The sequence below is a fragment of the Symsagittifera roscoffensis genome, chromosome 1, assembly GCF_963678635.1.
Source record: "Symsagittifera roscoffensis chromosome 1, txSymRosc1.1, whole genome shotgun sequence".
Classification (NCBI taxonomy): domain Eukaryota; kingdom Metazoa; phylum Xenacoelomorpha; order Acoela; family Convolutidae; genus Symsagittifera; species Symsagittifera roscoffensis.
The window spans coordinates 8,930,475-8,949,800 of record NC_087062.1 but is presented as its reverse complement, the minus strand read 5'-3'; the positions used below and the strand labels follow the sequence as shown (position 1 = coordinate 8,949,800).

The following is a 19,326-nucleotide window of genomic DNA, read 5'->3' as shown; positions in this document are numbered from 1 at the left end:
TTACCCGCAGAACTATAGTGTGTGTTGATTCAACTCTGCGGAACAACAACTGAAGATTATCTGTTTTGTCGCTTCGTTTTCTTATTAACACCTTTTGTTGATCTCTTCAAACGCCTTCTTTTTCTAACCTTTCGTTTCGTTTTCATTCTATTTCTTCCTCAGTTAGACAATTCCTTTACCACTTTATTTTGTTGTCCACTTGAACTTATAGCTCAGAATTTTTTCCAACATATTGAATACGTTTTTAATGGTTATGAAATAGTGCATTTTGCATGGATAGTTAAAAATGGCAGTAATATGTTGAATACCATATGTATCATGGTTGAAGGAGTACTTTGGCAAACTGAAGTTTTAATCAATTTTATTGCCAGTTTCAATTGAAACTTGTCTCATTTTGCGATCTCCAATTGTCTTTTTCTTGTATCTCTTTTGTAGCTGCTGCGTACCACCTCAGATGTTGCTGCACTTCAAATGGGAGGACTCAAATATGAGACATTTATTTGATAGAAGGTCAGAAATTGGGTTGAAAAATTGTTCATTTTTCGCTACCTCCAGTTAGGAGACGTTAGATTTAGATCCTTTGCAATTGGCCGAGATGAAATGATCTTTGTGAACCCTTTGCAAAAGAGGCCTTCCTGGTCACAATTCTAGAGACAGCGAAGGACTACTGTTGGAAGAACAGAGAAGAGAGAGAGAGAGGGGGGGCATTATGATTCGAAAAGGAAACAGTGGGTGTGGTAGTGGGGGCGGAGTGGACAGTAACTACCCCAACATAACTGACAAACTTGTCACCAGACACTACTACAGGTGAGACACAATCATCAATCATTCTCAACAACAGTGTTCATAATGCGTGATCGGAGAATCTCCTCTTTAAATTAACACCCAACCCACTCTTCTTAGATTCTTCTTTGTCTCAAGTAAAAAAAATAAGTTGAAAAGTATGTTAATTGCAACTAATAAGTCTACTGATTTTGGATGCATGTCATAATTAGGCGCATATTGCCCTTTGATGAGGCACCGAATGCTCTTCCGAAAAAACTTGAGCTGCCGGACCCTCAAAATTAAAGTTGTAACAAACAATATCGCAGTGGGGGACCCTTTTGTAAAAATGGGATTTAGAATGAAGTGCGCCCCTCGCCCCCTCGGCACGCTAGTGTTTCAGGAGCAGATATTGTACTTTCTCGATGGCGAGAATTTTCAACAAAAAAAAACGGTAAATTTGTTGAACATTTTTATCATGTCGACCAAAGTGATTTTCCAAGTTTTCGTAAAACACTATATAGACCCTAGATTGCCAAAATCTTGTAGACCCTAGATTGCCAAAAAATTTTGTGCAAAGTATTGTTTTAATCAAAAAATCAAGATTTTTGGTGCTCGCTCCACGTTCAAATGAATGCTGTAAAACAGTAGCGGGCTTAGGGGAGGGGGGCAGATGCTTCCCTAAGGAATTCAACCCGCTGACGACCCAAAGGGTCCCTCCTTGGTACTAATATTTGAAATATCCATTTTAGCTGAAAAAGCTTAAAATTTTTCTATGGGCGCCTTTGGCTCCAAATTATACTAATTTTGAGGGGGAGTGCGCGCCAAAAAAATCTATAAACGTCTTTTTTTACCTCTTTTTTTCGAAATATGGCCTGTTGCGCAAACAATTTAGTCAAATAGGGTTTTTACTGATTTGGTACAGCTCAGAAAATCAATCCTATTGACATAAAAAAGAAGATTGACAAAAGAAGATCAGATCTGTTGAAAAACAGTACCTAATTGGGAAACTGTGGGTAATGAGGGAGTCGAAGCTTTGAGGCGAGATGCTAGCGAAGGCCCTTTCCCCAAACACTCCCCTGGGTGCCTTATAAATTTGACTTTGCGAATATTGATTTTAAGCGTTTTACCTGGCCGCTTTGAAAATGAGAAATTAGTGTGAGAACAAAAAACTTAATATTCATTTAGGAGAGATTCATACGAGGCAAGTAATGAACTGTTTGTACTATTTAAATCCACCGCGAATCATGGAAAAAGTATACAGCTTATCGAATCATGATTCTGAAAAACGTTTAAAAAAAGCTGCGTGATAATATTCTGACGTGACTTGAGCGAATTAAAATCAAATAAACCCAAAGGTCGCTGTTATCGTTGAGAAACCAACAATATATGTTTTGAACGTAACATTTGGTTGATTCTCAGTTAATTGGTGCAAATTTGAAAAATTGGTTTTGACATTGTAATGTATCTGTTTACACAAGCATAGCTTGTGTTATAGTATGAACTTTCTTTTTTTCCATCCTAAGTCGCAAATATTGTTGCGATGCAATTGTTGCGACAAAATGTGTCATTTTGAAAGTGTTCACTTTGATCCAGCTATTAAGTACAGCCAATGCTAAGGATATTAGCATAGACTATTTAATTACAAATAGCGCTTAAGTTTCCAAGTATCATGGATCTGTAGCGTAGAGGTAGGGAGGGTGACCAGTAGTAATATAAGAGGGTTTGAACCTGGGCAGGGTCGGATGTTTTCAATGAACTTGTCGTATACTAGTTTAAATGCGTCTGCTCTATAAATTGAGGCATGTCAAATGGTAATTTTTTTTCAAATTGACTGGTACTGCTAATGCGTCTTAATTGGCTTCCGTCACTTAGCAATTATGTTCTCATAATTGGCTTACGTCACTTATGAAATTTTGTAGACTCAAAGTCTTACTCATTCAGCTTTTCCCAGTAGCGTTATTGGTCATATTTTTGCTCGTGCACGCGAAGTGCAACTTTGCCTCCGTGTTTTACACTTGCGAAGTTGGTGTATTAGTACGAACCTTATTTTTGTCTCCAATCTAAGTCGCAAATATTGGTGCGGCACTTTTATGGTGCGGTACCCCAATAATGGTGAAAAACCTTTTCAAATTTTTGATAGCATGTCTTTTGGCATTCGAATAGTAATAAATTAACACAGTTGATACATTTTTAATTCATCAAATTAACCGAAAAAAGCTATTTGTTTCAAACATCACAATTATAAAAGCTCGATTTCAGAAATTTTCTAACTCAATATATCTCGCAGTTTTTGAAATGCGTAATTTACACAATATGGCTTTATGTTTTGCCATTTATTACATTGCAAAGTTGTGTCTTTTTGGCTTTGGTGCTACTTTTGCTGCATCGAATAGGGAATTTATCGATATATGTAGCTGCGTTATTGGTGGCTGGTTTTGGGGGATTTTAAGCATCCGTGGCTGAGTAGTTAGTTAGTGAGACTCAAATTTGCTAGGTCGCAGAATCCGACACGTAGCCGAGTTTTTGCTAAATTGACTTGATAGAGCTGCTTTTTGGTCGTGTTCTCGCAAGTGTTTGCGAAGCACAGCTTCGCCTCTGTGTTCAAACCTTGCATTTTAAAAAAATTCTCTATCAATACACTAGCAAGCAGCGTAGTGTATTAGTACGAAACTTCTTTTTTTTCTAACCTACAACTCAAATAAAAGTGTTCACAATTTGTGGCCCTTTTTGCTATAAACACGATCTGTAGCATTGGAATTTTCATAGCATCTGTTTTCTGCTTTATTTGTGGCTATTCTTCATGATTAAATTAGCGTCCATGCCTGAGTCGTTAGTGCATGAGAATCAAATAAACTAGGGCGCAGTAGGTCGCTGATCGAATCCGAGACTTAGCCGAATTTTCACTTATTCTAGGCTCATTTCTACTTTTAATTGCACTTTATAGAGCTGCTGTTGTCATGTTCTCTCTATTATTTGCCTCTGTGTAATTTTTATCAGTAACTGATTGCCATTTCCCCTTGAGTTTCCATACCTTAACAAAAGTTTAGTTTTTAGTTTTCCCTTTTTGAAATTGCAAAGTTACTGCAACTTTTTTTTGCTGCTGAGTTTATTTATCTACCAGCATTGAAAGCTTGTGTTATATTGCAAATTTACATTGTTCAATCTAACTCGCATAAGTTGGAGCTCAACAAAAAAGTTTCATTTCAGTATCTGCGTGCTGATATGATTCTAATTTTGTTTGACTAAAAGCCTACTTTTCATTCGGGTCGTTGATGGCTGGTTTGCGGGAGACAAGTATGTGGTATAGAGCAGTTGTAAAGACGCTAAACTCTAACTCTGGAGGTTGGAGTGCAAATCCCGTCGGAGCTAGCTTGTTTTTTGTTTTTTGAAGCTTACTGAGTTGTTTTTTTTCTTATTGTCCTGCATTTTTACACTAGTGAACTTTAGTGAGCGTTAGTGTTATTCTTCGACTATTCTTTTTTTTCTAACCTAAGTCGCAAATATTGATGCCACTTTTAGGGCTTATTGATAGCATGTGTTTCGACATTCAAATAGTAATAACTTAACATAATTGATGCATTTTAAATTCATCAAATCAATCGAAAAAGCTATTTGTTTCAAACAACAATAATAATAAAAACTCGATTTCATAAATTTGGAAGCAATCTCATTGTAAAGTTTTTAATGGTAGTTTTTAATAGCAGTTTTTGATAACATTTTTTGAAGGTATTTTTGTTAATTTTTTGATTTGATTTGTTTTGATGATTTTAATTGTAGTCATTCATTTTTGTATCGTAGATGGTTAGAAGCGCAGCTTCGCCTCTGTGTAGAAAATTGTAAAATTGGGGAAATTATCAACAAATCTTTTAGCCCGGGTCGAGGTCTCAGACTCATATCCAGACTTTGAAAGCCGCGCTGCATTCGGATCCAGACCTAAAGTATTTGAAAATCTGGTTAGAAATTCGCAAAAGTCGTGTCATGGGTCGTGAAATTCTAAACAAACCAAAAATTTTTTTGCGAAAAGCTGGATATAGAGTCGCGAACGTCTGGACATACATTTTCTAGACTTTCGCGAACATATGTCCAAACTCTCGTGACTTTATGTGCAGACTCTCCTGACCAATTTTTTGTAGGCCCATACTTTCGCGAGTTAAGGAAACTTTTTTTTAGCTTGGTCAATTCAGGCTTGCTTTTAGCTTTGGCTTATTTCCTTCGGCTTTTTTTTTCTTTTCGTAGCTTTTTTAATGAATTTAATTGTTGCATCCTATGCGAAATAACGCGAAAAGGTTCTGCTTCCCTTGTCTAACTTAAGATACGCAAAACTTCCATCTCGATCTTCAAATAAATGCACGTACTTTTTTGTCAACATTGTCACTTCCAAATCTAAAAGCCATACAAAAGCACCATGAAAGTTCTTTTGCGCTTAAATGTTTTAGAATACAACCTTCAGATAATTTAGCTTTACTTAACTCGCAAATTACTCTAAGGTTGACATGAGCTTTAGCTTTTGGCTAGTGATTGAAAGCAGTAATTTTGTTGTCTGTGCTGCGCTTGGCTGATTGCTACTTTGAAACGACTCAGTCAGCGCATAATTGAAAAATGCCATCTAAGAAGCATGTGTGTGTATGTACGTTGAATGGACATGAGCTCACATTGTGAGTGTACTCTTGAGTAATTTTGAAAACTGACGACCATACAGCTAATAACCAAAACTCAAACAATATAAACAGAGAAAAATAAAAATCACTCTTATAAATTCAGCATGAGCAGAATCAAAATCTTATAACATTGTCTGGCCTAACAGAGCTGAAACTGTGAATTGTCATTAGAACTGTCCAATTGTTCAAACTTTCAAAATCATTTAAAAAAAAAATTCTTCACCCAAACTTGCAAAATTATGCGTGCAACTCAAAATCAGAAAAAAAACAGACATTAACGAATAAATATTTGTGAATATCGGGAGTTGAGCAGCAGAAAAGTGGGCTTACAATGTACAATATTTCGATGGTGTCGCGTCACGCAGTGGCCTTACCCCGAACCACCTGCCCCAGAGAAGAAGAAGAGGATGATGACGAGGAGTATAACTCAGTTGACGGAACAAGTATGATCGTTGGGTCTTCGAAATATATAGATGGCTCCTTGAAGAACATTTTATGTCGGGGCTAACATCTGCTGAAACAGCTTGAGTAGTTCCATCCTTGCTTTTAATGAAAATGACGGGGACCCATCTTTCATACTTGTACCTCACTTGTCTTAAATGATACAGGGGGTGGGGGAAATGTGCAGCTAAAGACGACGAATAACCCACATCAATTGTCGTACTCTTGTAGCCAGAAGAGAAAAGCGTTCCAGTCGAGACGGTTCCGTCTGAAGAAGAGACCTCATTTTGATCGCAATCTCAACTTCACCAGGTCACTAAATCAAAAGCCAACTTCAGCTGGCTCAAACTAACCAAAAATTTCAAGCAAGATTTATGCAGTTGGAGCAAGTTGCGACCAATATTAATTCGCTTATTTATTTCGAGCGAGACTTATTACGCATTAATCAATTTTAGAAATAAAAAAATCTTTCGATATTTGTTGTGTGAACATTTTGCAAAACCCTTTTTTGAGAAACAGGAAAAGACTTTCTGTTAGATTTTTTGAAATTTCACTTCTGAAACGTATTTTTTACGCTTGCGATTAGCAAGCTTTATCAAATCGGAATGTACAATTTTTTCGGTTCAGCAACTAGTTAAACAAAATCAGTTGAATCCGCATGCAGATAAAATGCTCAATTTCATAAATATTCAAATTTAACTACTCGGTGGATACTAAAAACTACAGGGTAGTTTCAGGAGGGAAATGAAACTTTTTAAAGTGTTTTATAAAATCTGTTTTTTTTTCGCCTCAACTGTTGTCTGCTCAAAGATTGGCGGCCTTGTTTCCGCTTCGTAGGTTTTGTTCAGTTGCTAATTCGAATTTCAAATGTCTGGTTTGACATCTTTGCACAGATTTCTTGTTTGATAAAACAGGTATTATAAAAGTGTATGGGATAGGGTTTTTTAATTTTGTTTTGTTTTTGATACGCGCTCTGGAAAATTTTATCTTTTTTTTTGCAGGAAATTTAGTATTTCCTCAAAACCCTTCCCTGTAATTTTCACACAAGGGGCATCCATAGAACGACCGGCTTCATTTCTGTGTGCCTGCATACTCTCCTGAGCTTTGTTTTGCTTTACCCCTATGTGTATAGCCTTCGAAAAAGTCAGTTGGGGCAATGTTTGATCGATATATTTTTCATTTTCTCAAAAACTTATCTTTCAAATCTGAGATTTTGGTTTCAATGAGTAAAACAAATTTGAAAAGCTACCACTATAAGTGGCCATGCGCAAAACTTCTTAAACTTAACCTTATGCCCTCGCCATAGTCAAATTTTTGATTTTTTCTTAAATTTTATGAATTTTACCAAAAAATAACCTCTCATATCTGAGATATTGGAATCAATCCAAAGAACGGGTTGTGGGAGCCTCCTTTGCATACGCGACTACGACCAAACTTTTTGAAAAGCTATAGTTTTCGAAAATGTCAACTTTGATTTGTTGACCGTTTTTTGGACTTTTCTCGATAACTCTTCTGCCTATCTGATATCATAGCTTTATAGGTTTTTATCGACAAAACAGATTGTCGGAAACTTACCTTCATAATTTGCTACTCCTTGTTTCTTTTAGACAAAGGTATGGTCTTCAAACGAGTGAAAGTTTTGAAACTTCAACCGTTTTTTGGAAGTTTTTTTTACTCTACTCGAAAGTTATCGCAATTCTCAGGTGAAGTTTTCAATCGAGAAAGCCCATTTTTTTAATGTTTTTTTTTCTGGCCACACCCTGCGTTTAGTAGAAAACAGTTACGGATTTCGAAAACCGAAGTTTTTCAACTTCGACAGTTTCTTAGAAACTTTTGAATTTTCTTAAAAACTACCCTATCAAATCTGAGATGAAAATTTCTATAGAAAGAATCGGTTGCGCGAAACAACTAAAGTTTTGAGCAGAGTCGAATTCCTGAAAACACGCATTTTGTCCCGCATCAGTATAACAAACTCAAAAAATATCAAACCCGTATTTCCAGCTTTAGTTGAACCCTAGGTGTCCTTCATCGAGAAATACGAAAATTTTGGTTCATATAGTTTTTTTTCAATGTTTTCATTTTTTGGACTTGCGCTTTTTATGATTATGTTGTATCGCAAGTGGTGCGAAGCTCCGCTTCGCTTTTCTGTAAATTCTACTCTCTGAAATCCCCATTTTGCGGATTATCTCTTTGACCAAAAACTGATTGAAATTAAAAAAGTTATTACATCGAACGAGATCAAATGATCAGCGCTCACTGTTATGAAAGTATCAAAAAGTTATTTCAGTGACTTTCTAGTTTGGCCCGGGTTTTATAATGCCAGTTTTCACCATTTTTTGTGAGTTTATAAAGGGCGTGAAATTTCAAGAATTACTTCAATTTAGGAAATTTGTCACTATGCGCTTGTCAATTTGCTGTTTGAGGACGTTTCACGTCGCATAACTAATGTTTTTGCTTAATTAATCGAAAAAGTATACTCGCCTGTTATGGCAAATGGTGAAAACTGGCCTTTTGAGTCCAGAACAAACTAGTATTTCTTCAACCCATATAATTATAGTTTAGGAAGAATTAACTCATGTATTTTGCTCTCGAAAGTCCTTCCGCTAGACTTGTTTAAAATTAATTCTATTAGTGAGAACATATAACGTAATTCTAGAAATTACTCTCTAAAAACATTATTTTCGCGGATTACCAATTTGGTCAAAAATTGCTTGGATTTCAGACAAATTTTTTTACATTGAACGAGAGCAAATAATAAAAGCTCATTTGTATGAAAGTATCCTTGTCTGATTTTTGGAACTTGCTAAGTTGTATCGGACTATTTCTAACTATTTTTATTGAATTTTAATAAAGGCGTGAAATTTTAAGATTTATCTGAGTTTCAGAAGTTTCGCAATATGCTCAGACCATTTTTCTTGCTCAGAATGTTTCACATTGCGCAACGAGTTTTTTTTATGATTATCAAAAAATAGAAAAAGTTCTCGCTTCCTGAGAAAACGTACAGCAGATAGAGAAAACTGGCCTTTTCAGTCCAAAAGAAATTTTCAGTCCAGATTTTTATCGATTTACTTAGCAGTGTGGAAAGCGTAGCTCGGATATTTTGCTCCCGTTATAAAAAGTTGTCATGTAGTCCAAAATATGCCTCAAACAAAAGCGTTTTCCTAATTGTAAAAATTGGAAGTTTTGATCATCTGTAAAAACTTTTCACATTATCGTGAAATTGCTGGAAGCCATTGTTTCGAAAGTTTTCATTTTTTTTTTGCTAGCTATCTTTTCAAGAAAAAAATTTTGCAGTTAGGCTTTTTTGCAGGTGAAGACAAACAGCTGTTTCAGACCAAACAGCAAAATTTCAAAAAGGGTAACTCAGAAATCCGTTCTCGGTTGATGTAAAAAATGTAGTAAGTCTAAATAAATTATGTCAATAATGGTTCTTGAAGAGAGGACGTTGAAAGAATTTATTCGAATGCAGAAGCAAGTTAAAATAACAATTGAATAATAAACTCACTTCGTTTGGGACACTGTACAGGAAAAGTTTTTCTCTTTAGTAGCAACCCATATTGGTTTCCCTTAAAATGAGGGAGGATTTGAGAAACCTCTGCTTAGTTTGCAAACAACAGCTCATAGAAATTTTAATTGTCTCATTAGAATATTCTCCTAAGTTGGCAAAAGATACAGAAAGTCGACGTTTTCGTCAGTTTTTTTTTCTACTAAACTGTTTTCTGTGCAATAGGATAGCACTTAATAAAATTGATAGTAAAAGTTTGTAGTTATGCGAACGATTGTGACTTGTGCTTTTTTAAATTTTTGTTAGGCGATGTTTTCAATTTATCTTGTGTTATAACTAATTTTAATAATAATTTTTTTATTTTTCAAGCTTAACTCGAAAAGTGCATGTTTGAAAACTATTTTAAGGTCATTTATTTCAAATTTTTTAAGCTAAACTGCCAACGTATTTAAATATTTACGGTTTAGCTTTAAAAATTTTAAACGGTTAAACAAAAAATATTTAAAAATACATATTGTGAGTTAAGCTCGAAAAAGTTAAATAGTCAATATTAAAACTATAACTGATGAAAATTTGAATCCTTAGGCGCACCTGCAAGTCCTCACTGTTATATAATGAAATTTTGTGTTTTTACCAAAAGCTGCTTCAAACAACTTGCAAATATTGCCAAGGTAGTCAGAATATTCAGGGCGTCGCTTTGATAGCAGTTTTGTTTTGTTGCTTTAAAATTTATCTTACGGATAAATCTAAATGAAAAAGTACTTTTTCGATCAAAGTTTGTCACAAGCTTCTCAGAAACGTATTTAAATCAGTATTTGTTATAACTGGGAATTAGGTCCCGTTTTAAGGTCATTTATGTAGGGCCGGCTAAATCATTTCAATTTAAATAGATTTTATTCTATTTCAAAGTTTCATAAAGTTTACTCTTCGTCTGAGCCTCCTGGTCTTCAATTGCGTTTCGTTGCAACACGTTGAGTTCCAGTGCACTGCACGTGTAGCTTGGTTGTTTGCCAGTTCGGATCTGTGGAGGATAATTCCTATATTGCTATGGCTCTTGTTCTTAATCTGTTGTATCTTCACTAAATTAACCTGTAAGCTATTCGTCTCTAATCGAATTGTGTGATCTGATAATCGGTACGCTTCAAATTTACAGCAGTACCACCGAAGAAATAAACTATTTTTCGTTGAATTACTTTAAAGTTCGAATAGAAAGCCAGTTTTCAAATACTTTCGGAAAAAGCATTACTTTATGACGCAAAAATCATTTCCTGATCTTTCCACTGGCAGAAGCAGCAGTGTTCCTGTAAGGTAAGTCTTACTTATTGATGACCGGCATGTGTGTCGATTAGCATACTCGTAATAAATGGCTTTTTTCGAGTGCTGACTGTTTTCGTCTTCAACATTTTAAAACTCCTCAACTCTTAAATGATCTGGACGGGGCTGAAACGGATCTACTTAACAATCGCCCTCCCTTTGGTACCTACTTAAGAATTGCCACCCCTATTAATAAAAGCAGTAAATAGCACTAGTGCGTTCTATGTAAATTGGTAAATTGCTGCAATCTGATTGGTCGAAAATGAGTTATTTTGATCTACTTGACAATTGCCCCACCCCTCCCCCCCCCCCCACCCTTTCTTAAAAGGGGGGGGGGGGCAGTTGTTAAGTAGATCCTCTGAAACTTCTACTAGACGACTGTAGAAAATATTTTTCACATTGCTAACCAGACTTTGTCCTAAAAAAAGAATACAATAAAGCCATTGCCGTATGCTAATGGACACATATGCGTGTCACTACGTCTCCATTTTAATTTCATAGTAATATCATTTTTGTCTTTTGATGTTTTCTTTATCATGTGGCCTTTCAAAATAGTTTTCAGTTTTTTTTTAATCATGTTCATGGCTGAATCATCAATTAAATTGTTTTATTCCTGGTTAGCGCCAATCTGAAAATGGATCAACTACAGTTTCGGTTCTTTTTTGATCCACCACTTTTCATCTTATATTTTTTTCTCAAATCTTTGTTCAAAATTGCAGTCACGCTATGCATAAATTGCAGTCACGCTATTCATAAATTGCAACTTATATTGAAAAACAACGCAAATAGATGACCAAAAAGTAAGAAAATTTAAACTCATCATAACAATCATAATTTAATTGGATCTCTTTATTTATCAAAAACGATGTAATTAAATCCAAAGCGATTCTTCTACTCCTAAAAAACTCAATTTGTAACGTCCTTGTGAGTTGAAACATTAATCTTTGGTTTCTGGAACTTTTTTAATTCCGCGAAAATGAATAGAATCGAAGGTTGCGTTGCCAAATTGACAAACTTTTATAAAATAATGTGAAAACTCACTAGAATATTCAGGTAAGAAAACAGTAAATTTGGTTTATCAACAGTGAAGTTTCTAACAAAAGCTCAACAATTTACGTTTTGGCCTTTATAATTTTGGTCAAACCATTTCAATTGTGATCAAATTGTGCTGTTTTCGTATACATGTAAAGAAAAGATTTAAAGCTCTAGGGGTTCCAAAAGAGTATCTAGAAAGCTCTTCAAAAATATTTGGTTGCGTAACTTTGTTTTTTTTGCGTTTTTGGACATGCAATCGTGTCTTCTTATAGAGGAATTCTTGCTGTCAACGTTGTTCGTTGGGAATCTAATGAATTTGGAAGGTGAAATAAAAAGATTGGATTAGCCGAGTAATTAATAGGCTTCTCGTCATAAACAGCAGACATAGCCGCTGTGACTATTGAGACGTTTTTATGCCTTAGCTGATTATGCGGTCGTCAGCCCACTGAAAAAGTTTAAGCCAACGTTTCCTCAGTTCAAAACAAGAAGTTGCAACTTGTTTGTCTCGTGACTGTAATTGTTACGCTTCGCCTTCATTGAATTTTGTTCTGGTATTATATGCATTAATGGGGTAGGTGAACTTTATTCGCACAAACCATCAGATTCCATTTGACAGAAGAGCCCACATGCAACGCGAGCAGTCAGGAATTGTGCAAATGGCACAAAAATAAAGTATTATGCAATTCAGAAGTTAATCCGATTCGAAACGTAAAAAATCCAAGCGTGCGTGGGTTGAAATTCAGCTTCATAATGGTTGCATTTTTGATGCTGAGATAATTGCATTTTTTGCATTTGGTGTTTCTATGGAATATTCCACCATATCAATTCTATCACCTGCTATTGTATGGCAGGCGACTGTTTTTTTTTTATAAGGCGGAAACTTTCGTGCAAGCATAATATTTAGATTGATTTGTGATAACTGAAGTGTTGCTCTTTTACTATTGGGATTTGTTTGTTCAGAAGAGGAGTGGGGGACCTTCCGTCTGTGGACCTCGACGGGAATATTTTCCCCGAGCCGCGTGAGCGGGTGGTGTTGAACATAGGAGGTGTCCGATTCCACTCGTTCCGCTCCACCCTCTCCCAGGTGCCGGGCACTCGACTGTTCTACTTGATGCAGATGCCGGCCGACAGACTGCACCCGGACGAGTATGAACACTCCTCCAGACAGTACTTTTTCGACAGGTCCCCCGAACTATTCGAACATGTCATCAACTACTACAGGTAACACCAAACACACCCCCCCCCCCCCCACCCCACACATGTTTCATGGTGTAACCAGAGTCTTACAAAGTTAAATATGAAGAGTAAATATGTTTCAAATGGCCTAATTAGTCCCTATGCCAATTTTCGTATTAATCGCACAATGTGAACAAAAATTTGTTTTTAAAAATAAGTAGATGGGAAGAAAAGGAGCAGGAGCCCACACCTGCCCCGTCTCAAGTACCCCCTTAGCACACCAAAACAGATATTAATAAATGTCTTGCTTATATTTGAACAAGTTGAGACTCTTTGAAGCTTGCAATGAACAGAGACGGCTGCTGATATTTTTCCTTTAAAAATATCTTATAAAAAAGAAGCATTAGATCTTAATAACTATTTCCCCTCCCCTCTACTATACCTAAGGGCTAATTCAACGAGCAACTTTATACGAATCATGAACATGGTAACGAATCCTACCCCCACATCGCCCCTGCAGTTGGGGGGAACAAAAACAGTCAACAAATTGCGATGAGAGTCTGAAAGAAACAAACGGAGCCTTAAACAAGTATAGTGATAAATAACAGCCAACTGTGCTTGTGTTATTTTCAGGACGGGACAACTACACGTGCCTCGTGATGTCTGCTGGCCCCTTTTCGACAGTGAACTCCAGTTCTGGGGTCTGGACCATTCCCACCTCGAGACATGCTGCTGGATGATATACAGGTAACACGAGATCGAGCAGCAGCAGGAGGAACAGGGGCATTGTCATTGCCTTTTAGTTATGGCCGTTTTATTCGTGCCTTCGTATTCGTGGCCTTTCTAGTCCTGGACTTTCTAGTCATGGACTTTCTAGCCATGGCCTTTCTTATCATGAAGGGCATAAGTTGTGAAATTGGGTTAGAAGTTGCAAAGTTTTCAGTTAAGAAGTAGAACTAAATTGCAATAAGTTTCCAGGTGTGTCATCTTTTTCTGACTCAAACTGGAATTTAGTGCAATTAATTCTAGTTCTTAACTGAAAACTTATATTCATGGTTACTTCTAATGAAAAAGAATTTCTGATGTATTTGCAGGCAGCACACAGATAACGAGAACACCCTCAAGACCCTGGACGCCGAGGACGAGGAAGACCACAGGGACCCCCGACTGGACGAGCTGAACAGCGAAGAGGGGGAGGGGGAGGGGGAGGGGAAGAAGGGAGGGGGTGCGTATAGGAAGAAGTGGCGTCGGGCAATGGTTGAGTTATGGGCAGTGATGGACGATCCCATTTCCTCCAACTTGGCCAAGGGAGTCGCTCTGTTTTCCCTCTTCACAATCCTCATCTCAGTCGCTATTTTCTGTCTCGAGACTCACCACTCATTCCGAAAGACCACATACCACAACACCTCCCACTTCGACCCAGGTACCAGTAGCTGTCTCTCGCGGTGTTCACACATTCCGCCCCTCAGACGTTTCGCCCCTCTCAAATCTAGTGGCACATTTCGCCCCTCCCACATTTCGCCCCTCGTAAATTACTGGCACATTTCGCCCCTAAAATGTACATTAAGAAAGCGACGTTAATTTACTGTGTAATAAGTTAGGGGCGAAACGTGCGAGGACGAAATGTGTGAAAAATTATTAGGGGCGAAATGTGTGTGGGGCGAAACGTGGGACATTCTTCTCTCACACACTCTTCTGCCTCACTTTTACTTCGATAAAACCAAGAAAATCAAACTCATTTTGTGACAAGTGTTGATATTGGGAGGGGGGGGGGGGAGGGGGATCCCTATGGCAGAAGAGCCGAATGACAAAAATTCACAATTTGAATCAAAATTCACAATTTGAAAATCTGAACGAAAACAGAGAATGGCGAGAACTCAGTCAAAGTTCTGGTCATGTTCTAAAAAAATGAAAGAAAAATTTTCTAGCGTTCGGTCCTTGTATCCAGAATGAACAAATTCGTAATCATGAAGTGACCATCTGACTTCGAGTTTGAAATCATCTCTTATAAGAAGTCTTTACCAACGACCAAGCTGTTGAAATGAGTACTTTTACTCTTGAGTAACTACTAACTTGAGTAAACGATTTGTTTATGCGTGAGTCAGGGCGTGATAGAAACGCATTATCTTTAGGAGAACAATCCTGATTGCCTCTGTTGATAGATCATCTGCGAATGGCAGTAACCAAAAAGTGATTACTAGTTGGTTATTGTTCCGACCATTTGTATTCGGGTGTTTTAGTTTTTTTTATGTTTTCCACGCATAATCAGGTACCACAAATAATCATTGGAATGGGTCGAGTGATATATTATATTAAAACCCATTCAGTTGTGATTCGAACGACATAAGAAAATTTTAAAACAATTTTCTTTGTCGAGAAAACGGGTTGAAATTTTCGATTTTTGGTCTAATTTCGATCTAATTAGGTGAGCGTGCAGGCTTACAATAGCTTATATACGCTTAAGCCGTAAAAACTTAGTTTCACTTGAGTAAAGCTAGTTTTTGGAGTTTCCTAGCGACATTTTGGGAATCAAAATTTTTTGTATTTTTACGATTTTTTTTTCTCGTTTTTTCTAGTCTTTTCCCATACAAACTGTTTTCCAATTGGCCTATTTTACAATGACGGTCGAACATGCTTAATTTCTATTTTTCGTTCAGATCTTTTTTATCACACCACCCAGAAAATGCCACACTAAGTTGAAAACAATTTTTTGTACTTTTTAAGACTATGGTCGGAACATTCTGTGCTAATTGCACAGCAACCGGCTATGCTTGTTATAATAATGAAAATGATTGGTTTGTGTGGTGGCAGAGAGGAACGAGACTGTTTGGAGAGTGGTGGAGGAGCGGGAGCCGATAGAGGTCATCTTCTACATGGAGACCTGCTGTGTCATCTGGTTCGCCCTGGAGTTTCTCCTCCGCTTCCTCTCCTGTCCGAACAAGTGCACTTACATGAAGAAGTGGCTCAACATCGTCGACTTCCTCTCCATCCTCCCCTACTTCTTCGACTTCCTCAAGACCAGGTCAGCTTCGTCTAATTCACTTCACCGCCTTCACCTCATTCATTTCACCGCCTTCACCTCAACCTCTCTTCATGTAATCACCTCAACCGTTTTCCAAATTCCCATGAATGATTTTAATAGTTTTTCACGCAGAGGCTCTATAGTGATCTAGAGAAAATGACGGGGAAAAGCAGTGTCCCTAAAATTCATTTCGAAGTGACTTTTCAATTATTAGGCCGACTTCAAGAAAACTTTGAGCGCACATTGATCATAACAAAGTCTGTCCACATAGAACAAAAAACGGTCCAATAATTTTTCAGTTTTGTTAGCTGCTGCCCGATTCTTAAGCTTCACTTTCTCCTCCTAGAAACTACTACTTAATAAAAATTGTAGTGTTGTTTTTTGGGCGAGTAGTATCTGCTGACATTTCGTGTACAAATTTTACTATTCAATTAAAACCATGCCAGATCCCAAGTTTATTCTTCGTTTAGAGCCGCCAGTAGCACGAGCGAGCCAGTTCTGAGTTTTATACGCATGATACTTCCATTATCTCTCAGTAATACTTTTGGAAGTGTTTTTTGGGAGACGAGTTCCGTTTTTTCTTACCAAAATTTCAAGGTTCTCTATGTATGCTTGCGACCCTTGCGATGCTTTGGCAATTTTTCCAGCTTGCGGTCGTCCAGGACTTGTCCTTTTTCAAGTTACCACTGGTATTTTTTCTATGTACTTTTTGTAGATGTTGAGTGCTTGGGAAAATGTTGAGTCCTCACAGTTTGCAAACGGATTTTTGTAAAGAATTAATTGCGCAACTGCAGTTTGTCTTTTTGACGCAAAGCATGAATAACAAGGTTCACGGTGAACCTTTTTATTCATGCTTTGCATCAAAAAGACAAACTGCCCTTGCGCACAAAATTCTTATCAATAATCCGTTTGCAGATAGTCAGTCCTGAGCACTCAACATCTACAAAACATTACGTGAATCTGGAGTTCTTAAAAATGTTTGATAGGAAATTGAGTTTTTCATTTTTACAAGGAAAAAACTTAATAAAGGTGAACTTTGCTGAACTGAATTCGAGTGCTCACGAGGCGCCACTTGAAGGGCAAACTGCCTACTTAGTAGCTTCTCAAGTCGCGCTTGTAGAAATCTTTGCACGTTTCTTTTGTCTTTATTTTTATATCCCGGGCTTGAAAATTAAAAACAATTTTTAATCATTATTCTAAATTGTTTAGGGTTAAAAAATGGTTTTTGGTTTATGTAAGGCACGGTAAGCTGGTTTTTATGTAAACTGGTTTTTATTCAGAACATTTGAAATATGGGGAGCAACTTTGTATTCGGGTATGTTTTAGTTTTTGTTTAATTTTTTTGTTTTCCACGCAAAATCAGGTGCCACAAGTGATCATCGGACTACTGGTTTGATTGATATATCATATTAAAGCCCTTTCAGCCTTGATTTAATCACTTCAGAGTCGAATTCCTGAAAACACGCATTTCGTCCCGCATCAGTATAACAAACTCAAAAAAAAATCAAACCCATATTTCCAGCTTTAGTTGAACCCTAGGTGTCCTTCATCGAGAAATACAAAAATTTTGGTTCATATAGTTTTTTTTCAGTGTTTTCATTTTTTGGACTTGCGCTTTTTTATGATTATGTTGTATCGCAAGTGGTGCGAAGCTCCGCTTCGCTTTTCTGTAAATTCTACTCTCTGAAATCCCCATTTTGCGGATTATCTCTTTGACCAAAAACTGATTGAAATTTAAAAAATTATTACATCGAACGAGATCAAATGATCAGCGCTCACTGTTATGGAAGTACCAAAAAGTTATTTCAGTGACTTTCTAGTTTGGCCCGGGTTTTATAATGCCAGTTTTCACCATTTTTTGTGAGTTTATAAAGGGCGTGAAATTTCAAGAATTACTTCAATTTAGGAAATTTATCACTATGCGCTTGTCAATTTGCTGTCTGAGGACGTTTCACGTCGCATAACTAATATTTTTGCTTGATTAATCGAATAAGTATACTCGCCTGTTATGGCAAATGGTGAAAACTGGCCTTTTGAGTCCAGAACAAACTAGTTCTTCAACCCATATAATTATAGTTTAGGAAGAATTAACTCATGTATTTTGCTCTCGAAAGTCCTTCCGCTAGACTTGTTTAAAATTAATTCTATTAGTGAGAACATATAACGTAATTCTAGAAATTACTCTCTAAAAACATTATTTTAGCGGATTACCAATTTAGTCAAAAATTGCTTGGATTTCAGACAAATTTTTTTTACATTAAACGAGAGCAAATAATAAAAGCTCATTTGTATGAAAGTATCCTTGTCTGATTTTTGGAACTTGCTAAGTTGTCTCGGACTATTTCTAACTATTTTTGTTGAATTTTAATAAAGGCGTGAAATTTTAAGATTTATCTGAGTTTCAGAAGTTTCGCAATATGCTCAGACCATTTTTCTTGCTCAGAATGTTTCACATTGCGCAACGAGTTTTTTTTATGATTATCAAAAAATAGAAAAACTTCTCGCTTCCTGAGAAAACGTACAGCAGATAGAGAAAACTGGCCTTTTTAGTCCAAAAAAATTTTCAGTCCAGATTTTTATCGATTTAATTAGCAGTGTGGAAAGCGTAGCTCGGATATTTTGCTCCCGTTATAAAAGTTGTCATGTAGTCCAAAATATGCCTCACACAAAAGCGTTTTCCTAATTGTAAAAAGTGGAAGTTTTGATCATCTGTAAAAAATTTTCACAGTATCGTGAAGTTGCTGGAAGCCATTGTTTCGAAAGTTTTCATTTTTTTTTGCTAGCTATCTTTTCAAGAAAAAAATTTTGCAGTTAGGTTTTTTTGCAGGTGAAGACAAACAGCTGTTTCAGACCAAACAGCAAAATTTCAAAAAGGGTAACTCAGAAATCCGTTCTCGGTTGATGTAAAATTGTAGTAAGTCTAAATAAATTATGTCAATAATGGTTCTTGAAGAGAGGACGTTGAAAGAATTTATTCGAATGCAGAAGCAAGTTAAAATAACAATTGAATAATAAACTCACTTCGTTTGGGACACTGTACAGGAAAAGTTTTTCTCTTTAGTAGCAACCCATATTGGTTTCCCTTAAAATGAGGGAGGATTTGAGAAACCTCTGCTTAGTTTGCAAACAACAGCTCATAGAAATTTTAATTGTCTCATTAGAATATTCTCCTAAGTTGGCAAAAGATACAGAAAGTCGACGTTTTCGTCCGTTTTTTTTTCTACTAAACTGTTTTCCGTGCAATAGGATAGCACTTAATAAAATTGACAGTAAAAGTTTGTAGTTATGCGTACGATTGTGACTTGTGCTTTTTTAAAATTTTGTTAGGCGATGTTTTCAATTTATCTTGTGTTATAACTTTAATTTTAATAATTTTTTTTATTTTTCAAGCTTAACTCGAAAAGTGCATG

The 19,326-nt window shown here is 36.5% G+C and overlaps 1 protein-coding gene across 1 annotated transcript in view; it reads left to right on the top strand.

Moving 5' to 3' along the window:
* The first annotated feature begins 5,457 nt into the window (after window positions 1-5,457).
* Window positions 5,458-19,326, top strand: part of LOC134857190 (potassium voltage-gated channel subfamily C member 1-like) — a 45,615-nt gene continuing 31,746 nt past the window's right edge. Inside the window, 6 exon segments of the mRNA XM_063873566.1 lie at window positions 5,458-5,866; window positions 6,032-6,176; window positions 12,679-12,939; window positions 13,528-13,641; window positions 13,989-14,317; window positions 15,706-15,916. Of these exon segments, the coding sequence (XP_063729636.1) occupies window positions 5,755-5,866; window positions 6,032-6,176; window positions 12,679-12,939; window positions 13,528-13,641; window positions 13,989-14,317; window positions 15,706-15,916 (1,172 nt within the window). The 5' untranslated portion in view covers window positions 5,458-5,754.